General features: G+C 35.6%; 1 protein-coding gene across 1 annotated transcript in view; it reads right to left on the reverse strand.

Moving 5' to 3' along the window:
* The window catches only part of Ube4B (Ubiquitination factor E4B), a 418,857-nt gene that overhangs the window by 165,133 nt on the left and 237,902 nt on the right, over nucleotides 1–15,822 (reverse strand). Inside the window, exon 12 of the mRNA XM_090393738.1 lies at nucleotides 11,422–11,520. Within this exon, the coding sequence (XP_090249864.1) occupies nucleotides 11,422–11,520 (99 nt within the window). The remainder of the gene's footprint in view (nucleotides 1–11,421; nucleotides 11,521–15,822) is intronic.

Below are 15,822 nucleotides of genomic sequence, written 5' to 3' on the forward strand. Positions count from 1 at the left end.
CAGGTTCAAGGGCTGTGTCATTTGAACAAACAGCCTTGGCTCGGCAAGTAAGTGTTTTTTTTTTTTTTCCTCCTTTGTATTTTCTTGTTTTTTCCCCCTCTCTTGATGTTGTTTATATCATAAAGCATTATTATGAATCATCAACAACGCCTAAGCCTTTCTACACATATTTGTTGATTATTACTGATTTTGCTAGACTAGAATATGACCAATAAGAGAACAGGATAGACATCATTTTATCTTTAGAGCAGTTTCTTAAACTGTGTACATTTGAACTCTGAGGTTCAATGAAAACTTTCTAAGAGTTTGCCAAAGCATATAAGCATATACAGCTTATATCAGATGTAGTTCTGAAGAAAAAAAAAACTTTCAGTGAACGGGGAAAAAATACTAATTTTTATTAAATTTGCTTATTTCTATGTTACTTATATTATTTGTCATATTATGAATCACATGTTTTATATGAAAAAAATATTTTCCAGGCAAACAATTGATTGTCAATTCCTTTCTGATAATTTTTATGAAAATTTTCACAGGGATTCTGTAAAAAAATATTTTTTTTATGCAGGATTTCACAATCTCAAGGCTTAAGAAACACTCCTTTAGAGTACTCAGTTGTATCAAGAGGTAACAAATTAATCATGACACAGCAATCTAAAAGAGATATGCAGTAGGCAGCAGTAATTAGCTTATTTCTTACCCAGCAATGGAATATGAAAAACTAAAACTTGGAAAGTTAAGAAGTATTTCCAAATTATTTTTTTATATTGATTCTAACAAAATGTTGTTTCAATTGTTTTCTGAGTTACTACCATATCACATCGCATCACTGGTCCTGTTCATCCAGTAATGTTCTGGAGCCATTGTGAATTCAGAAAAGCACTAATGTAGATATTAAGTGAAGACCTATTTTATTGAGAGTTTTTTGATACTGAATTATCAAAATCTGTTTATAATGGCACAAAAATTGATTTTTTTCCATTAAACTGATTCAAGACATGTAAGTCTCAGATGCAAAAGCATTACAAAAAACAGTATCATTATAAAATGCATGAATTTTTTTTCTTCACAGATAGACAAACACACTAATATATAAATAATTGACTAACATCCTTTCTTTTAGTGTTACATGGTGATCAGCATTCATTTTTGAAATTATGGATTCTACAACCATGTTAAAATAACTCTTTTAATTATCCCGATGTTTCGATCTTCATATCAAGATCATCATCTGGAGCATACATAAATATAAAAGACAAGCTATGTTACATTTCAAACCGAAAGTTAGAGAAACAACGATTTGATCACATGCTACTCACTGGCATAAACTCTGTGAAAAAAAAAAAAAAAATACATCAAAATAGATTTAATTTATGATTACATGAATAAACATTCTTGCTTACAGATAGTTTTCCTTCCAGTAACAGTGATGTCCTATTTTTATTATTACAATTGTTATTTTTTGATTAAAAAAATTATTTATAAATTACAACATGAATAAACATTCTTTCTTACAGATTTTTTCTTTAACAGTGATGGCCTATTTTTTTAGTATTAAAGTTGTTATTTTAGATTTAGGATCCTGAATTTTCTACAGTTCTATTTATAGTTATTCTTAGAGAGGAAGGATTCGTGGGATGAATATATGCCTTCCATATGTATGGGATTTTTTAGACCATCATTATTGTTCAGATTGGAGTGGTTGATAATGATCTCACAGGCTTCATTAAATTTGTGTTCATACCATGTTTTGGTGTGATGGAGACAACCAGTGTTTTTCCAATCAATTCTACTTAAGGTGTTCAGGGCATGATCAGAAAGGCCAGCTTCACCATAATTATTATATTTGATGTGTCATTTATGTTCTTTTTGTCTGACCGGAATAGTGTGTCCTGTTTTTCCTATGTATGGTATGTTGCAGGTGCAGTAAATACAGTATACTCCAGGGTGGGCCAGCAGATGGGTGGGTCTTTGGATGAGTTGAGTAAGCTTTTCAATTTTGCAGGAGGTTTAAAGGTGGCTTCGAGGTTGTATTTTTGTAGTACTCTGTTTATTTTGTCTGATGTCACTTTAATGTAGGGAATGGTTATAGTTTTATTGTAGTCTGGTATGTCTTTGTTTTTTATTGAGGTCTTGTAGAGAATTTTGTTAATAGTGTTTTGGCTGTATCCATTTTTTTGAAAAGTATTGCTGATCACTTTAAATTTGTCTTTCAGTGCCTATTCACTGGAGCAGATATCAGACTCCTGTTTTTTAGGGTATTGATGATACCTATTTTTTTTGTGTTGGGTGGTGGTGGTGGTAGGAGTTTATGTGTATATATTGGCCAGTATGTGTCGGTTTCCGGTAAACAGTGAAGGAAAGATTGCCCGAGGGGAGACATGTGACAAGCGTATCTAGAAACGGCAGTGTGTTATGTTTTTCAATCTTAATTGTAAACTGTATACATTTGTGTTGCTTGTTTAGGTTGCTAAGGAACGTGTCTAGTGCCTGGTGGCCACGAGACCAGATCACGAAAACATCGTCAACGTATCTAAGCCAGACTTTGGGTTTTAAAGGGGAGGAACCTAAAGCAAGTTGTTCAAAATGTTCCATATAAAAGTTAGCAATAGGGGGGATAATGGCGAGCCCATGGCTGTGCCTTCTTTTTTTGTAGGTAGAAAGCGTTTTATCATACAAATAACCAGAACGTAATACACGCGCAAAGAGCACCATGATATCTGGAGGAAACTTGTTCTGTAAAAGAAGGATGTGTCATTGATTAGGACATTCATAAAGAGGGCAGAGACGTCAAAACTGACTAATAGATCATCTTTTTCTAATGTGATGTCTTTGATGATGTTTATGAAGTGTTGTGTGTTTTTGATATAGGAGGGGGAATGACCTACCAACTCCTTAAGTGTTGCCGCTAATTTTTTGGCTAAGTGATAAGTCGGGATATCAATCCCTTCGAATATAGGCCTTAGCGGTGTGTTTTCTTTGTGAATTTTCGGTAGCCCATAAATTCTCAGGGGACGAGCATAGTGTGGAAATAGTTTTTTGTCCGTATCTTCAGGCCATGTGGTAATTGACTTAAGTAGATTCTCTGTTTTCTTTTTTATTCTATTAGTTGGGTTATAGTTAACTAATTGGTATGTGTTATTGTCTGAGACTAGCAGATTCATTTTTTTCACATAAGTGGTTCGGTTTAAGATAACGGTGGCACTTTCTTTATCTGGTCTGGTTATTACGATGTTCGGATTTGTCTTTAGTGATTTTATCGCTGTTAATTCATGTTTAGTTAGGTTGCTTGTTATATTTTTTGTTAAAAAAAAACTGCCTTTTTTAAAAGGATGTAGGGACAGCAATATCATTCCGAATTGCACCAGGCTAAAAAGAAAATTCACCTCAGCAAAAACGCAACGAATATACTTCTGCATGGAGAAAGCACTTCTCAGAGAACAAATCCAAGCTTCCAGAAAGAACTTAGCCGCTACACAAAACCAGCTACAAAAAGAAAAAAACGAAACTTTCAAGCTACATAAACGCAGATATCTGGATGATCCTGGAAAAGATTACTGACAACATGGCGAACCACATCCTCCAAACGAAGAAAGAAAACCTAATTTCCAAATTCCAAAGACTAAAAGATAAAAAGAACCAGCCGCCATATTCAAATTTCTCCATAGTGAACAATAACAACCAACCAGAAGCAAGAAACAACAGGAGCCACCAATCACCTACAGGTAACAATAACATAGTTAACCTAGCCAACCACGTTTTAAACAAAGATGAAATCTCGATACTTAACAAAGTTTATTTTGTATGGCAAAATACTTTCTACCTACAAAAAGAAGGCACAGCAATGGGCTTGCCATTATCCCCCCCCCCCCCCCATTGCTAACTTTTATATGGAACAGTTTGAACTTGCTTTAGGTTCCTCCCCTTTAAAACCCAAAGCCTGGCTTAGATATGTTGACGATGTTTTCACGATCTGGTCTCATGGCCACCAGACACGTTCTTTGGCCACCTAAACAAGCAGCACAAACGTATACAGTTCACAATTGAGATTGAAAAACATAACACACTGCCGTTTCTAGATACACTTGTCACGCGTCTCCTCCCCTCGGGCAATCTTTCCTTCACTGTTTACCGGAAACCGACTTATACTGGCCAATATATACACATAAACTCCTACCACCACCCAACACAAAAAACTAGGTGTCATCAATACCCTAAAAAACAGGAGTCTGAAGATCTGCTCCAGTGAATAGGTGCTGAAAGACAAATTTAAAATTATCAGCAATACTTTTCAAAAAAATGGATACAGCCAAAACACTATTAACAAAATTCTCTACAAGACCTCAATAAAAAACAAAGACAAACCAGACTACAATAAAACTATAACCATTCCCTACATTAAAGGGATATCAGACAAAATAAACAGAGTACTACAAAAATACAACCTCGAAGCTACCTTTAAACCTCCTGCAAAATTGAAAAGCTTACTCAACTCATCCAAAGACCCACTCCATCTGCTGGCCCACCCTGGAGTATACCGTATTTACTGCACCTGCAATATACCATACATAGGAGAAACAGGACGCAATATTCCGGTCAGACAAAAAGAACATAAACGATACATCAAACATAATAATTATGGTGAAGTTGGCCTTTCTGATCATGCAATGAACACCTTAAGTAGAATTGATTGGAAAAGCACTGGTTGTCTGCATCACACTGAAACATGGTATGAACACAAATTTAAGGAAGCCTGTGAGATCATTATCAACCACTCCAATCTGAACAATAATGATGGTCTAAAAAATCCCATACATATGGAAGGCATATATTCGTCCCACGAATCCTTCCTCTCTAAGAACAACTATAAATAGGACTGTAGAAAATTCAGGATCCTAAATCTAAAATAACTTTAATACTAAAAAAATAGGACATCACTGTTAAAGAAAAAATCTGTAAGAAAGAATGTTTATTCATGTTGTAATTTATAAATAATTTTTTAAATCAAAAATAACAATTCTAATAATAGAAATAGGACATCACTGTTACTGGAAGGAAAACTATCTGTAAGCAAGAATGTTTATTCATGTAATCATAAATTAAATCTAGCTTGATGTAATTTTTTTTTTTCACTAGAGGTCATGCCAGTGAGTAGCATGTGAACAAATCATTGTTTCTCTAGCTTTCAGTTTGAAATGTAACACAGCTTGTCTTGTATATTTATGTATGCTCCAGATGATGATCTTGATATGAAGATCGAAACGTCAGGATAATAAAAAGAGTTATTTTAACACGGTTGTAGAATCCATAATTTCAAAAATGAATTGACTAACATATTTGCTTCAACACTGGTAGTGTTGAAGTGAGACTGGGTATGCCCAAATTAACATCTAACTAGTAAGATATCTGGCTGACTTGCAAGCCAGCACAAAATTTTCTCAGCCCTGTCTTCATCAACAGTAACATTTCATCCATCCTATTCTCTTTATACTCCCCAAAAATGCTACGCCTCTCACATTCTATCCCTGCAATTACATCTTTTGCTGTCAAATAATGCTCATTCATGCCTATAACATTTGGCAAGTTTGCGCTAACTAACACCAAATTCCTCTCTCTTATTTCTAATGTTTCTGGTATTAGCATACATAAACTGCAGTATCCCCTTAAGGCCACAACTACCTTGACAGCTTATACTGACTACTTCATTACCTGAGAAACTAGAATCTGCATTTTTTGATCATTTTTGTACTTGCTCAAATCACAGGTGTCTGCATATGCACTTGCTTGCATCTCCCCATAATAATACTACTTGCCCTGATTTTGCTCTTCTGCATTCTCAGTAAACAATGCTTTCTTGACACACCTAACTCCAAATCCATTTAAGTTCAATCTATCAGCCTTAAATAAGCCCTTCAATCCATCTGTAGGCTATACTCACTTCTACTGTACTGTGGCAGCAGACTTGCCTCATCTTTACTCTCACTCTTCTTTATTCACTTCCAATAATTTTCATATCTTCTGTTGTATCATATTTTTCATCTTTCAAGTCATTTGTGCCTACCAAAACAATTAACTCTTTTACTTTACCTCTTTACATTGTGATAGCCTCATGCTTTCATTAAGCATTCCTCTTATAACATAACATAAATTGTACAACTTTTTGCTTAAAAAGTTAAACGAATCACCATTAAAAACTTTTTCCTTACTTACACTCCTCCTGCTTTTGTCATATATTCCTTTTTCTTACTTCATACTTTCTCCTCTCAAGCTTTACCACTTGCCTTCTGTTTCTGCAATCACTCACACTTTGTTCTAAGGAGGACTTCATACACATTTTCCTACCTTTGGTTAATATTCTCCACTCCAGTATCATGCATTTTATTCACACACAGCCATAGCACTCACTCTCAAAACAATTTCTACACATTTTTTCACCAGTTCACTTTTCTTCCATCTCTCATAACAAACACATTTCATACAGATGTACCAAATATAATTTCTCATATTAAACTCTCCTAACAAAAGATATCTTGTCCATCATTTTTCTTTTATGCATTATATTATACCAACAATATTTGGTATAACATAAAATGTACAACTTTTTTCTTAAAAAATTAATTGACACACTGATAAAAACAAAACAAAACTACAAGTTAGCTTATTATTTTATCTTTCTGCTAAAGAAAAAGAAAGTAATTAAATTTAAAAATTGCTTTTTTAAGGTATGATATTACATATTAAAAGTAATATCATGTCTTAAGCTGCACAAGTCCCAAAAGGCATGGAAGGAAGACAAAATTGTTCCACTTCACAAAGGTGGCAATAAGGTTAAGGCAACAAATTATAGGCCAATCTGTATATCTGGAGTTGTAGTTAACAACAACAGTGAAACAATGGGTCTTGTAACACTAGACCAAGAAAAAGCTTTCGACCGCGTTGAACACCTTTACCTCTTCAACTGCTTGAAAGCATTTGGCTTTGGCTCAGGCATCATTCACTCTATTAAAATGTTGTATGCCAAGGCACAGTTTTGCATGAAAATAAACAACAGGCTTACCATAACTGCACCATACAGCAGAGGTATTAAACAAGGCTGTCCACTCTCCGGTCCTCTTTACACAATTGCCATCGAACCCTTCTTGTGTAGACTCAGCATGCTGCTCAAAGCATGCCGCCCTAAACTTCCCTACCAAACCATAACCCTGACAGCATATGCTGATGATGTTACAATCATAGCCCGCAAAGAAGAGGACTTTCATAACATACAAATGGCATACCAACAATATCAGGCAGCCTCAGGAGCCAAACTAAACACACATAAAACCATAGGACTGTGGTGTGGCAAATGGAAAAACCGAACCGATTCCCCAATGTCTGGTACCTGGTCCACAGAAGGAAACAAATACCTGGGGATTTACCTAGGAAACACACCCTCTTATGTGGATAAGAACTGGGAAACACTAAACAAGCGTTTCAAGCAAGTTCTAGGAAAGTGGGCAGCAATACGAGCCTCTGCCTCCACAAGAGGGAGAACAATAATCGTTAACCAAATAGCCACCAGTGTCCTTTGGCATACACTAAAGATTCTTACGCCACCAGTGCAATTCATCAAACAAATAAAGTCAACCATATATCGATTCATATGGAATAAAACAAACTGGCTTTCCTACTCCCAACTATGTGCTTCTCTCAAAGATGGAGGACAAAAGTTGGTCTCCATTGACAACAGGATAACAACGTTCCGCACTCTATTTCTCATAAATGCCCTACAACAGGAAATATCACACAAATGCACCGAGTATATTTTCACTTCTGCCACTAGAGGTCTCTCTCTCTCTCCACCACCTTAAGAATGACAACAGCTCAAGTGCCTGTAAATTTAACAAACTTCTACAAAGATGCCCTTCGACGATGGAAGAAGCTAAACCTCCAGCACACAGTGAAGACAGCATCCCCACCTGAAATCCTCATGGAACCCATCTTTCACAACACGATGGTAAGAAGCCCGATCACTCAGAAAGAATTTTTCTTTCCTCCATGGAGCTGGCGAAACGTGAGGATCTTGGGTGACATTCTTTCTCCAAGCCTCACCTGGCACTTTCCAAATTCGCTCGAAAACCTAGAATATGGGAATGAGTCTGAGCAGATAGACACCGTAAAGGCCGCGTTTCAAGCCGCTATGCCTGATAGCATAACAGAAGTGGGGCTTAGCCCTCCAAACTCAGAAGTTTTGGCGCCTATCTTTCTGATAAAAACCAATAACTCATGGGAGAAACTTACACCCAGCAACACCAACAAGATCTACAGCACACTAACACAACAGTCGAACCAAAGCACTTTGTTGGAAAATCCTGCATCATCTGATCAAACACTATTTCAATGGGATCTACCATATCGCACAAGAGCCATCAAACCTGACGCAGATATTCAGTGGAGAATGTGGCATAATATATTACCCACTCCTACTATATTACGAAAATTTAACTCAAACGTCTCAGATAACTGCCTCTTCTGCTACCAATTAGGAACGGTCCGGCATATCTACTTGGAATGCCCAGTCAACACTAAATTAATCAGTTTGACTCGGGAAACGGCAGCTCTTACCTGTGGTAATCTTCATACAGAAGAGGAATATTTCAATCTCGTCCATGTGGAGTCAAATAACCATTCATTCTGCAATTACCTTTTCATCACCGCAAAAGCGGTAATATACAACTTCTACCTCAGACATACAAGACCAGACAGCACAGCAACTTCACAGAGAGAGGCAACTGACCAGCTCACTGCAGCCTTCCAACAAAAGGTGAGATGTCGGATCCTACACGAGCATCACCACCATAGGCAAAATAACACCTTAGATCTTTTCCACCAAGAATGGAATCCACGGAATCAACTCCTGGCTGAGCAGGGCGACTGCATTATAATCCACTTTCCAGCATAGAAGTGACACCCTTACCCCCCCCCCCACAAAAAAAAGAAAGGGGGAAAAAAGAAGGATTGTTGTGCTTAACAGTGCGAAAGTTAATCAACTGGCACTCTCATGTTAATAGATAATATTGTGCAATAGTAACTTCTATGTTCTTCCACATTTATGTTCTTATGTTAAAATAAGATCTTATGTTATCATGTTAAAATAACTCTTAATGGCTTTAATTTATTTTTAAAAAAAAAAAAAAAAATTTAATTAGCCTTATAAGTGACTTCGATGTAACATACCTCAACAAGAGTATGAGCATGTAACCTCTCTGTCTGACTGCAGAGAACCAAAAACCGGTTAATCCTGTATATAAGATTGTTATGTTTACAATAAAAAAAAAAAAATAAGGTACTGGAGAAGATTGTGAGAAATAGAATACAAAAGTGGGTTGATAACAGTGGTATTCTCTATGCTTGTCAGAACAAGTTTGTTTGACAATCTATAAAAGGCTTCTGATAGATTGCCACACAACAAGCTGGTCATTAAACGGAAGCAGATGGTACTGGATGACAGACTAGTGATTTGAATAGGTGTATGGATAGAGAGATAGATATCAGCAAGTTATGTATGGTGAAGGGGGGGGGTGAGCACTATCTTGAAAGAGGAAAATCATTAGTAGTGTGCTGCAAGGATCAGTTTTGGGACCATTGTTATTTAATTTGCATATTAATGATATTGGGATAGGTTTAACTGGTAATATACAACTGTCTGTAGATGATGCAAAACTCAGGGGAGTGATGAGGAATGTTAATCAGATGTTAATCTATCTATTCAGGAAGACTTGAATAGATTGTATGAGTGGGACAATAGTATGGAACTGTCAATTCAATGTTGCCAAGCGTAAGGTTCTGAAATTTGGTAGGCAATGATGAGATGCAAAGTATACTCTTGGTGAGGAAATTTTGGAGGAAGTTGAAAAGAGATAAGAGACCTTGGAGTGGTAGTGGTGGACAAGGATCTGAAGTTCAGAGATCATACTGCATAAGTTGTGAAGACATCACATCGGATTATGACAATGATGCAGAGGACCTTAACTTGTAGAAATAAAGAGGTTCTGGTTCCATTGTATAAGGCCTTGATCATGCCTCATGCAGATTATTGTGTGCAGATTTGGTCCTTTGGTTTTCATGGTGATGAGGATATGTTAGAAAGGGTCCAGAGAAGACTAAGGTTCAACTGCTCTTTGGGATTGAGTGAATGAAGTTTGCAAAGCCTTGTGAATAGGAGGAAGAGAGGGGATATGATTGAGACATTTAAGTTGGTAATGGGTTGTTACCAGCTTAATGTGGAAGAATTTTTTCATATAATGGAGGAAAGGGTAGAACAAGGGAACATACCTGGAAGTTGTATAAGGGTATGCCCCTGCATGGAAAGTGGATGTTCCGTGGAATGCTTTGCCTGACATTGTTGTGAAAGCAGAGCATTGAATGAGTTTAAAGCATGGTTTGATGGGCTCTGTATGTAAATTTGCTTCCCACAATGAGTCTTTAGACTCTGTGGAGTCTATAATAATAATTTCTTTCTGTATTAGCAAAGGGCTTCTGCACATTCTGAACTGTTATTCTGTATGAAGAGTGGAAATTTTTGTCCCTGGAAAATATATTGTGAAAAAGGCTGTTCTGGGTCTCAAAAGGATGCCTGGGTCTCATCGGAATGAGAAGTGGAAAGTAATCAGTATGGTAATAGCCTAATAGTCTATGAATAACTATGACAACAAAGTAAAGGTTTGTGGGTAACAAACTATTTGAATGATAGGAAGAAAAGAAAGGATATAACAAATGTAGAAAATTTTTTTCAATACATGCAGAAAGAAAAAGAATCACGAGTCACTGCTGTAAACTGAGCAAGAGTGGAGTTAGGATGCAAGGACTACATCATTTGCTTGGAGAGAGTGATGAATGAGTGTAAGAAAAGTTACGACAGGAATTTTTTATTCCCCCCCCCCTCAAGAAAAAATATGGAAAAACAAGAACACTATTTCTTGTCAAGTATATGTCTTGGATATATTACAAATCATATATTATATGATTATACTTGTCAAATGACAAGTATTTATACTAGTCAAGTATAATATAATTTCTGAATAAATTATCTCAAATTTCAACAAAGTTTCACAACTTCAATGATATGTGAAGGAAGAATGATGGTACTTGTCCTAAAATAAATATTGCGAATTTCTAACCATGCCATGATAATTCATTTGCTCAAAAATATTCAACTGAAAAAAAAAAAAAAAAAAAAAAAAAAAAAAAAAACCCTCTTCTCACATTTACTCAGTGCAAGAATAATAATAATAATATCAAAATTATAAACAAATTACCTACTCCTTGAATTATGCATAAGTACAGAACATTTAAGAATGGAAGATGAAAATCTGCAATAATAACTTTTAAAAATGTACATAATTCTTAAAAAAAAAACATTACAGTATTATAAAAACTTACCCTAGCAAATTCCAGAAAATGTTGCAAAGACTGATTAATCAACCGGGTGTTATCAGGTGTTAAAGTGCTACCAGAGAAGTATTTCTCTACTATTTTAGGCTGCAAAACAAAGTAACTATAATGCTGCTACCATAAGAAAAACTTTATGATAAACAAAAAACTCTTTGTTAGATATAATAATTCCAGTTATACCTAATAACTGCTAACAAAACAAACAAATTAATTAGGAAGGAAGGAAGGTAAACCCCCCCCCCCTCACACACACACTTAGTCTTAGCAATTTACCGGATATAACGATTTATTCTACCAAAAGATATGCAGTTCTGCTGCTGACTAGAAACTTCATAGTTTCTAGTCAATGATAACACACTTGGAGGCTTCCAAACAGCTAGTCAATGATCTAACTAAAAGTTAGATAACTGATTGTTAAACTGCTAAACTTATATGAATACTTCATTTTCAAGCAAAATTTTCAGTCATGTTTCTTGGCAATATTTAGTAAATATAATTTTTTAAATGATAATTCCAACACGGAATAGTTGTTCAATCAAGAGTACTTAGTACAGTGGATGGGCGAAACAATGAGGAGAAAGAAGAAGCCTATCAATATCAGATTTGAAGAACTGAACAGCGAATGGGCATTGAACAACTGTCTTACCATACTTGAAATCCCCTCTCCAACGACTTGGGAGAGGGGATTTCAAGTCTGGTAAGAAAGTTGGATCTGATTCTCCTTCAGAAAACTTATCCATGAACAATCTTTCTTATTTCAATGCTCCTGAGGAAAAAAAGTCATCCTCCTTAAAGGAGTATCCTCTTTCATTTTCTTCTGTCCATGCTCCTTCTCCCCCACTCAGTTTCTTTTTCTCATTTTTTGTTTTTCTATATTTCCCAATTTTCCAAAAGTTCTATCTCTAATTTCACATTCTCTTAAAATATATTAAATTTAAAATTTTAAGTTCATCATTAATTTTTTTATTTAATCCATGTCAAAAAAGAAAGTGAAGCACTTACATTCCAAGACAAAAAATAATAATATGTTATTATAGGGAGATCATTTATTGTCCCAATATTATATACTGCTGCTACACCAAGACACTAAACATAATGTTATGTAACATACTAAATTATTTCTCAATGAAATCCAGTAAAGATTCAGATACATTATGTCTAGGGCTGTATGATATCCCTAAGGATATGATACAGCCCTAGGTGGAAAACAAACCTTTAATTCAGACCAATAATAAATTATTGGTCAAACTTATAAACTGGCCATACATCTATCCGTAGCTCTTTCACATGTTAGTAATTCTCCTTCTCGTATCCAAAACAAGATTTGGATAAGAGATTAAGTGCACTATTATGTCCATGCGGTTAGCCTAGTGGCTATACGCTTCGCAACCATATGCCTGGTGTTAGATCCTAAATGAAGAAATCTTGGAAAGAAATCATTCATTTAAAACCTAATATATAAAACTTGCTGGCAAAGAGAAATACCTGCACATCAGTTGTAATTAAGAGTGAAACTTCTTCACTTTATGTAAAATTTGTATTCTTTATTTCAAATGCCTTAATTTTAAGCTGATGTGATTATATTAAGATTTCATTTTTAAGTATGTCTAAAAAGAGATAATTTGATTTAAATTTAAGCCTCACTTAAGCTATGTAAAATTTACTGTGAGTCATCTAAAAAGTTACCAAGTAATAATTCCTGGAAGGCATAAAGCTACACGTGTACAGCGTAACGCTAGCAGCTATAGCTTACTCGGAAAATTACATTGCCATGCATTCTGTGAATCCAAGTATAACAGCGTCATAAAAGTGAAGGATGAACCCAAAGGGGTGAAAAGATAAGGGCTGTGTGCAAAAAGGGGACTGAGAAAAGAGGGTACGCTATAGAAGAATATAAGGGGTTGAGCCCATATCGGAAGACACTCGCCGGTCGTAACATTTTCCTGTTTTGGTGGTTCGGAAGTTAGCGGGCAGTTTCACATAGGGGGGGGGGAGGTGAAGTCTGTGATAAGATGTCAGACTGCGAGCATTCTTAAAATGAAGTAGGATTCTATGCAAAGCTGAAGGTAAAATTTCCAGCCCTAGCAGAATCAAGCCATCGCTGAAAAGTCCCATCGAAATGTTCCTAAAATGCAGAGATTGAGTCCGTTTTCGACAGAAATAATGAAGATAGTGCCCTACGTTGGCATATGGACAGCAAATAGATGAGAAGTATCTAGATGTACACGTGGTGCAGAATGACGTGGAAAAGGCTCAGTAAGGTGCAATTACTCTAATTTTGTGTGAAAGTTCATTAGAAGAGAGAGGATTGTTTATGAATCCTCTCTCTTCTGTATTCTAAAGAACTCTGTGGACAGTCTCTATTTAGAAAGTTAACCTCCTTTGAGAGTAAGAAGAATTGTTTGGAAGAGATCTTGTGTAATTTTGTATGTGATAGGATTAACTTGATGCGATAAGAATAGTAGAATTTAGTATCTCGGTAACATTAGATGTTTGTTAGCTTTCTCTTACGAGTAATACTACTGAAAGGAATTTAGCTTAACTTCATATCATTTACTATCTATATCCCAATGTGCAGTTACTGTGTTTAGCATGTCTTATAAGATTTAATTAGTTTAGAATGTGTTAATCTCTTAGTTCGAGTTTTATTTAGTATTGAGCATAATTGAGTTATGAATTTTGTACTGTGTTTTAGATATTCCAATAAACATGTCATATTTACCTGAACCCGAGTCATGCCTGATTACGATTCCAACTTACCACTTATAAAAACAGAACCTATTTTGGCAGGAAGGATTTAGAAAGAAAGTATAATTATAGATTTAGGTCACGACTGCAATAATCTGAATCTATACTGCAGTTTAAATAAGATATTGTGTAAGAAAGCTAAGAATCTAGTATTGTCTCCCTGAGTAAGGATCTTTTCTACTATAGGATACTGGCTGGCGCAGCAAAATATAAATTTGCCAGCATCCGAAGAGGAAACAATCCTAGATGTAAGAATAAGATTAAAGTAAGAGAAGAAAGAATAAATAACGAAAGGTAAATATATAACAATAGAGCAGCCAGTAGGATTTTGATTGAATAAGGTTTTAGGTAAGAAAGGATAGACTTAAGTCAATAAATAAATTAAGAATAAATCATATAGAAACATCGATTTAACACTGGAAAAGGAGTGTCTTAGGTTCGATTCTCGTCTACAACGTGAGGAGCTTAAGTATCTTTCTCAGCCATAGCCAAGTTAGTCGGTCTTAGGCATGGACAGCAGGGTCCCCCCCCCCCATCAACCAATTTCTGTAACCCAGAGATCTTCAACCTGTTCTCATAAGGTTCATTCCATAGACCAGCTATCATCTTGGTCACTCAACTCTGGATCCTCTTTACCTCCTCCCCATCAAGAAGAAACCCTGGGCCCAGATCTGGGCACAGAAGTCAAGATGGGGGTCTTATCAAGGCTCGATAAAGAGGAACAATAACCTGCTTGTCTCTCCTCATCAAAGTATTCTTAAGTAACCAAGCGATCTGATGAGCCGATTTAGCCACTCATTAAAGCTTTAAATTATATGCTATAAGAAAAGTGAGATTTGGATGGGATTAAAGAAACAGGAAGACTTGAACTCAGAAACAATTAGAGAAAGTGAAAGTCAAAGTAGTCAATGAAATTAGCAATGGCATACTATGTGCATACAGGAGAATGAAGATAAATCATTTGCTTGTGTCGAAGTGCACACACAGATAGTCATAATATTTCAATGAAAGATAACTACATTGGGAAAAATCTCTTATAACATGGAATTACATATAGTCAAGGCATCCTGACATAATTAATTACAATACTCAGATATGTAAACCAATGAAATGTAAAGGAATAATGGTGAATTTTTTTTTATATACCACTAGAGAAATATATCAATTTTACATAAATGAATATCATATCAGCGATGCTGACTCATATTACTAGTACCAAATCACCTGAAGAATTTACATCAGGAATTGATTTGTCATTATAAATTAAAGATGACCCATGGGTCTAGCTCCCACTGATGAGACCTCAATAAAGGTCGAAACCAGTCTGGGTAGTGACCCCTTCCTATAATGCATAGCATTACACATCAGGAAGGATGTGCTTTGCATTATGGGATACTAAGGCAAGTAACGTGAAGTCATTAGCCTCTATATACGAGTTGCCCAGTCGTGATGTTACCTCACATGCAAATTTGCTTATACTTGGATAAAAGATTAAATGAAGAATATAACTTCTTAGCATCTTTAATTTATAGTATAACCAAGTGGAAAAACTTTCAATGTCTATCTCTAATTCAGAGTGATTTGTCATTATTATTATGCAATGACTTCAAGGAGTCCAAGAACTCATTGCAGGATGGCACT

This window comes from Typopeltis vanoorti, chromosome 1 (genome assembly GCF_054136105.1).
Source record: "Typopeltis vanoorti isolate ZY-2024b chromosome 1, IOZ_Tvanoo_1.0, whole genome shotgun sequence".
NCBI lineage: Eukaryota > Metazoa > Arthropoda > Arachnida > Uropygi > Thelyphonidae > Typopeltis > Typopeltis vanoorti.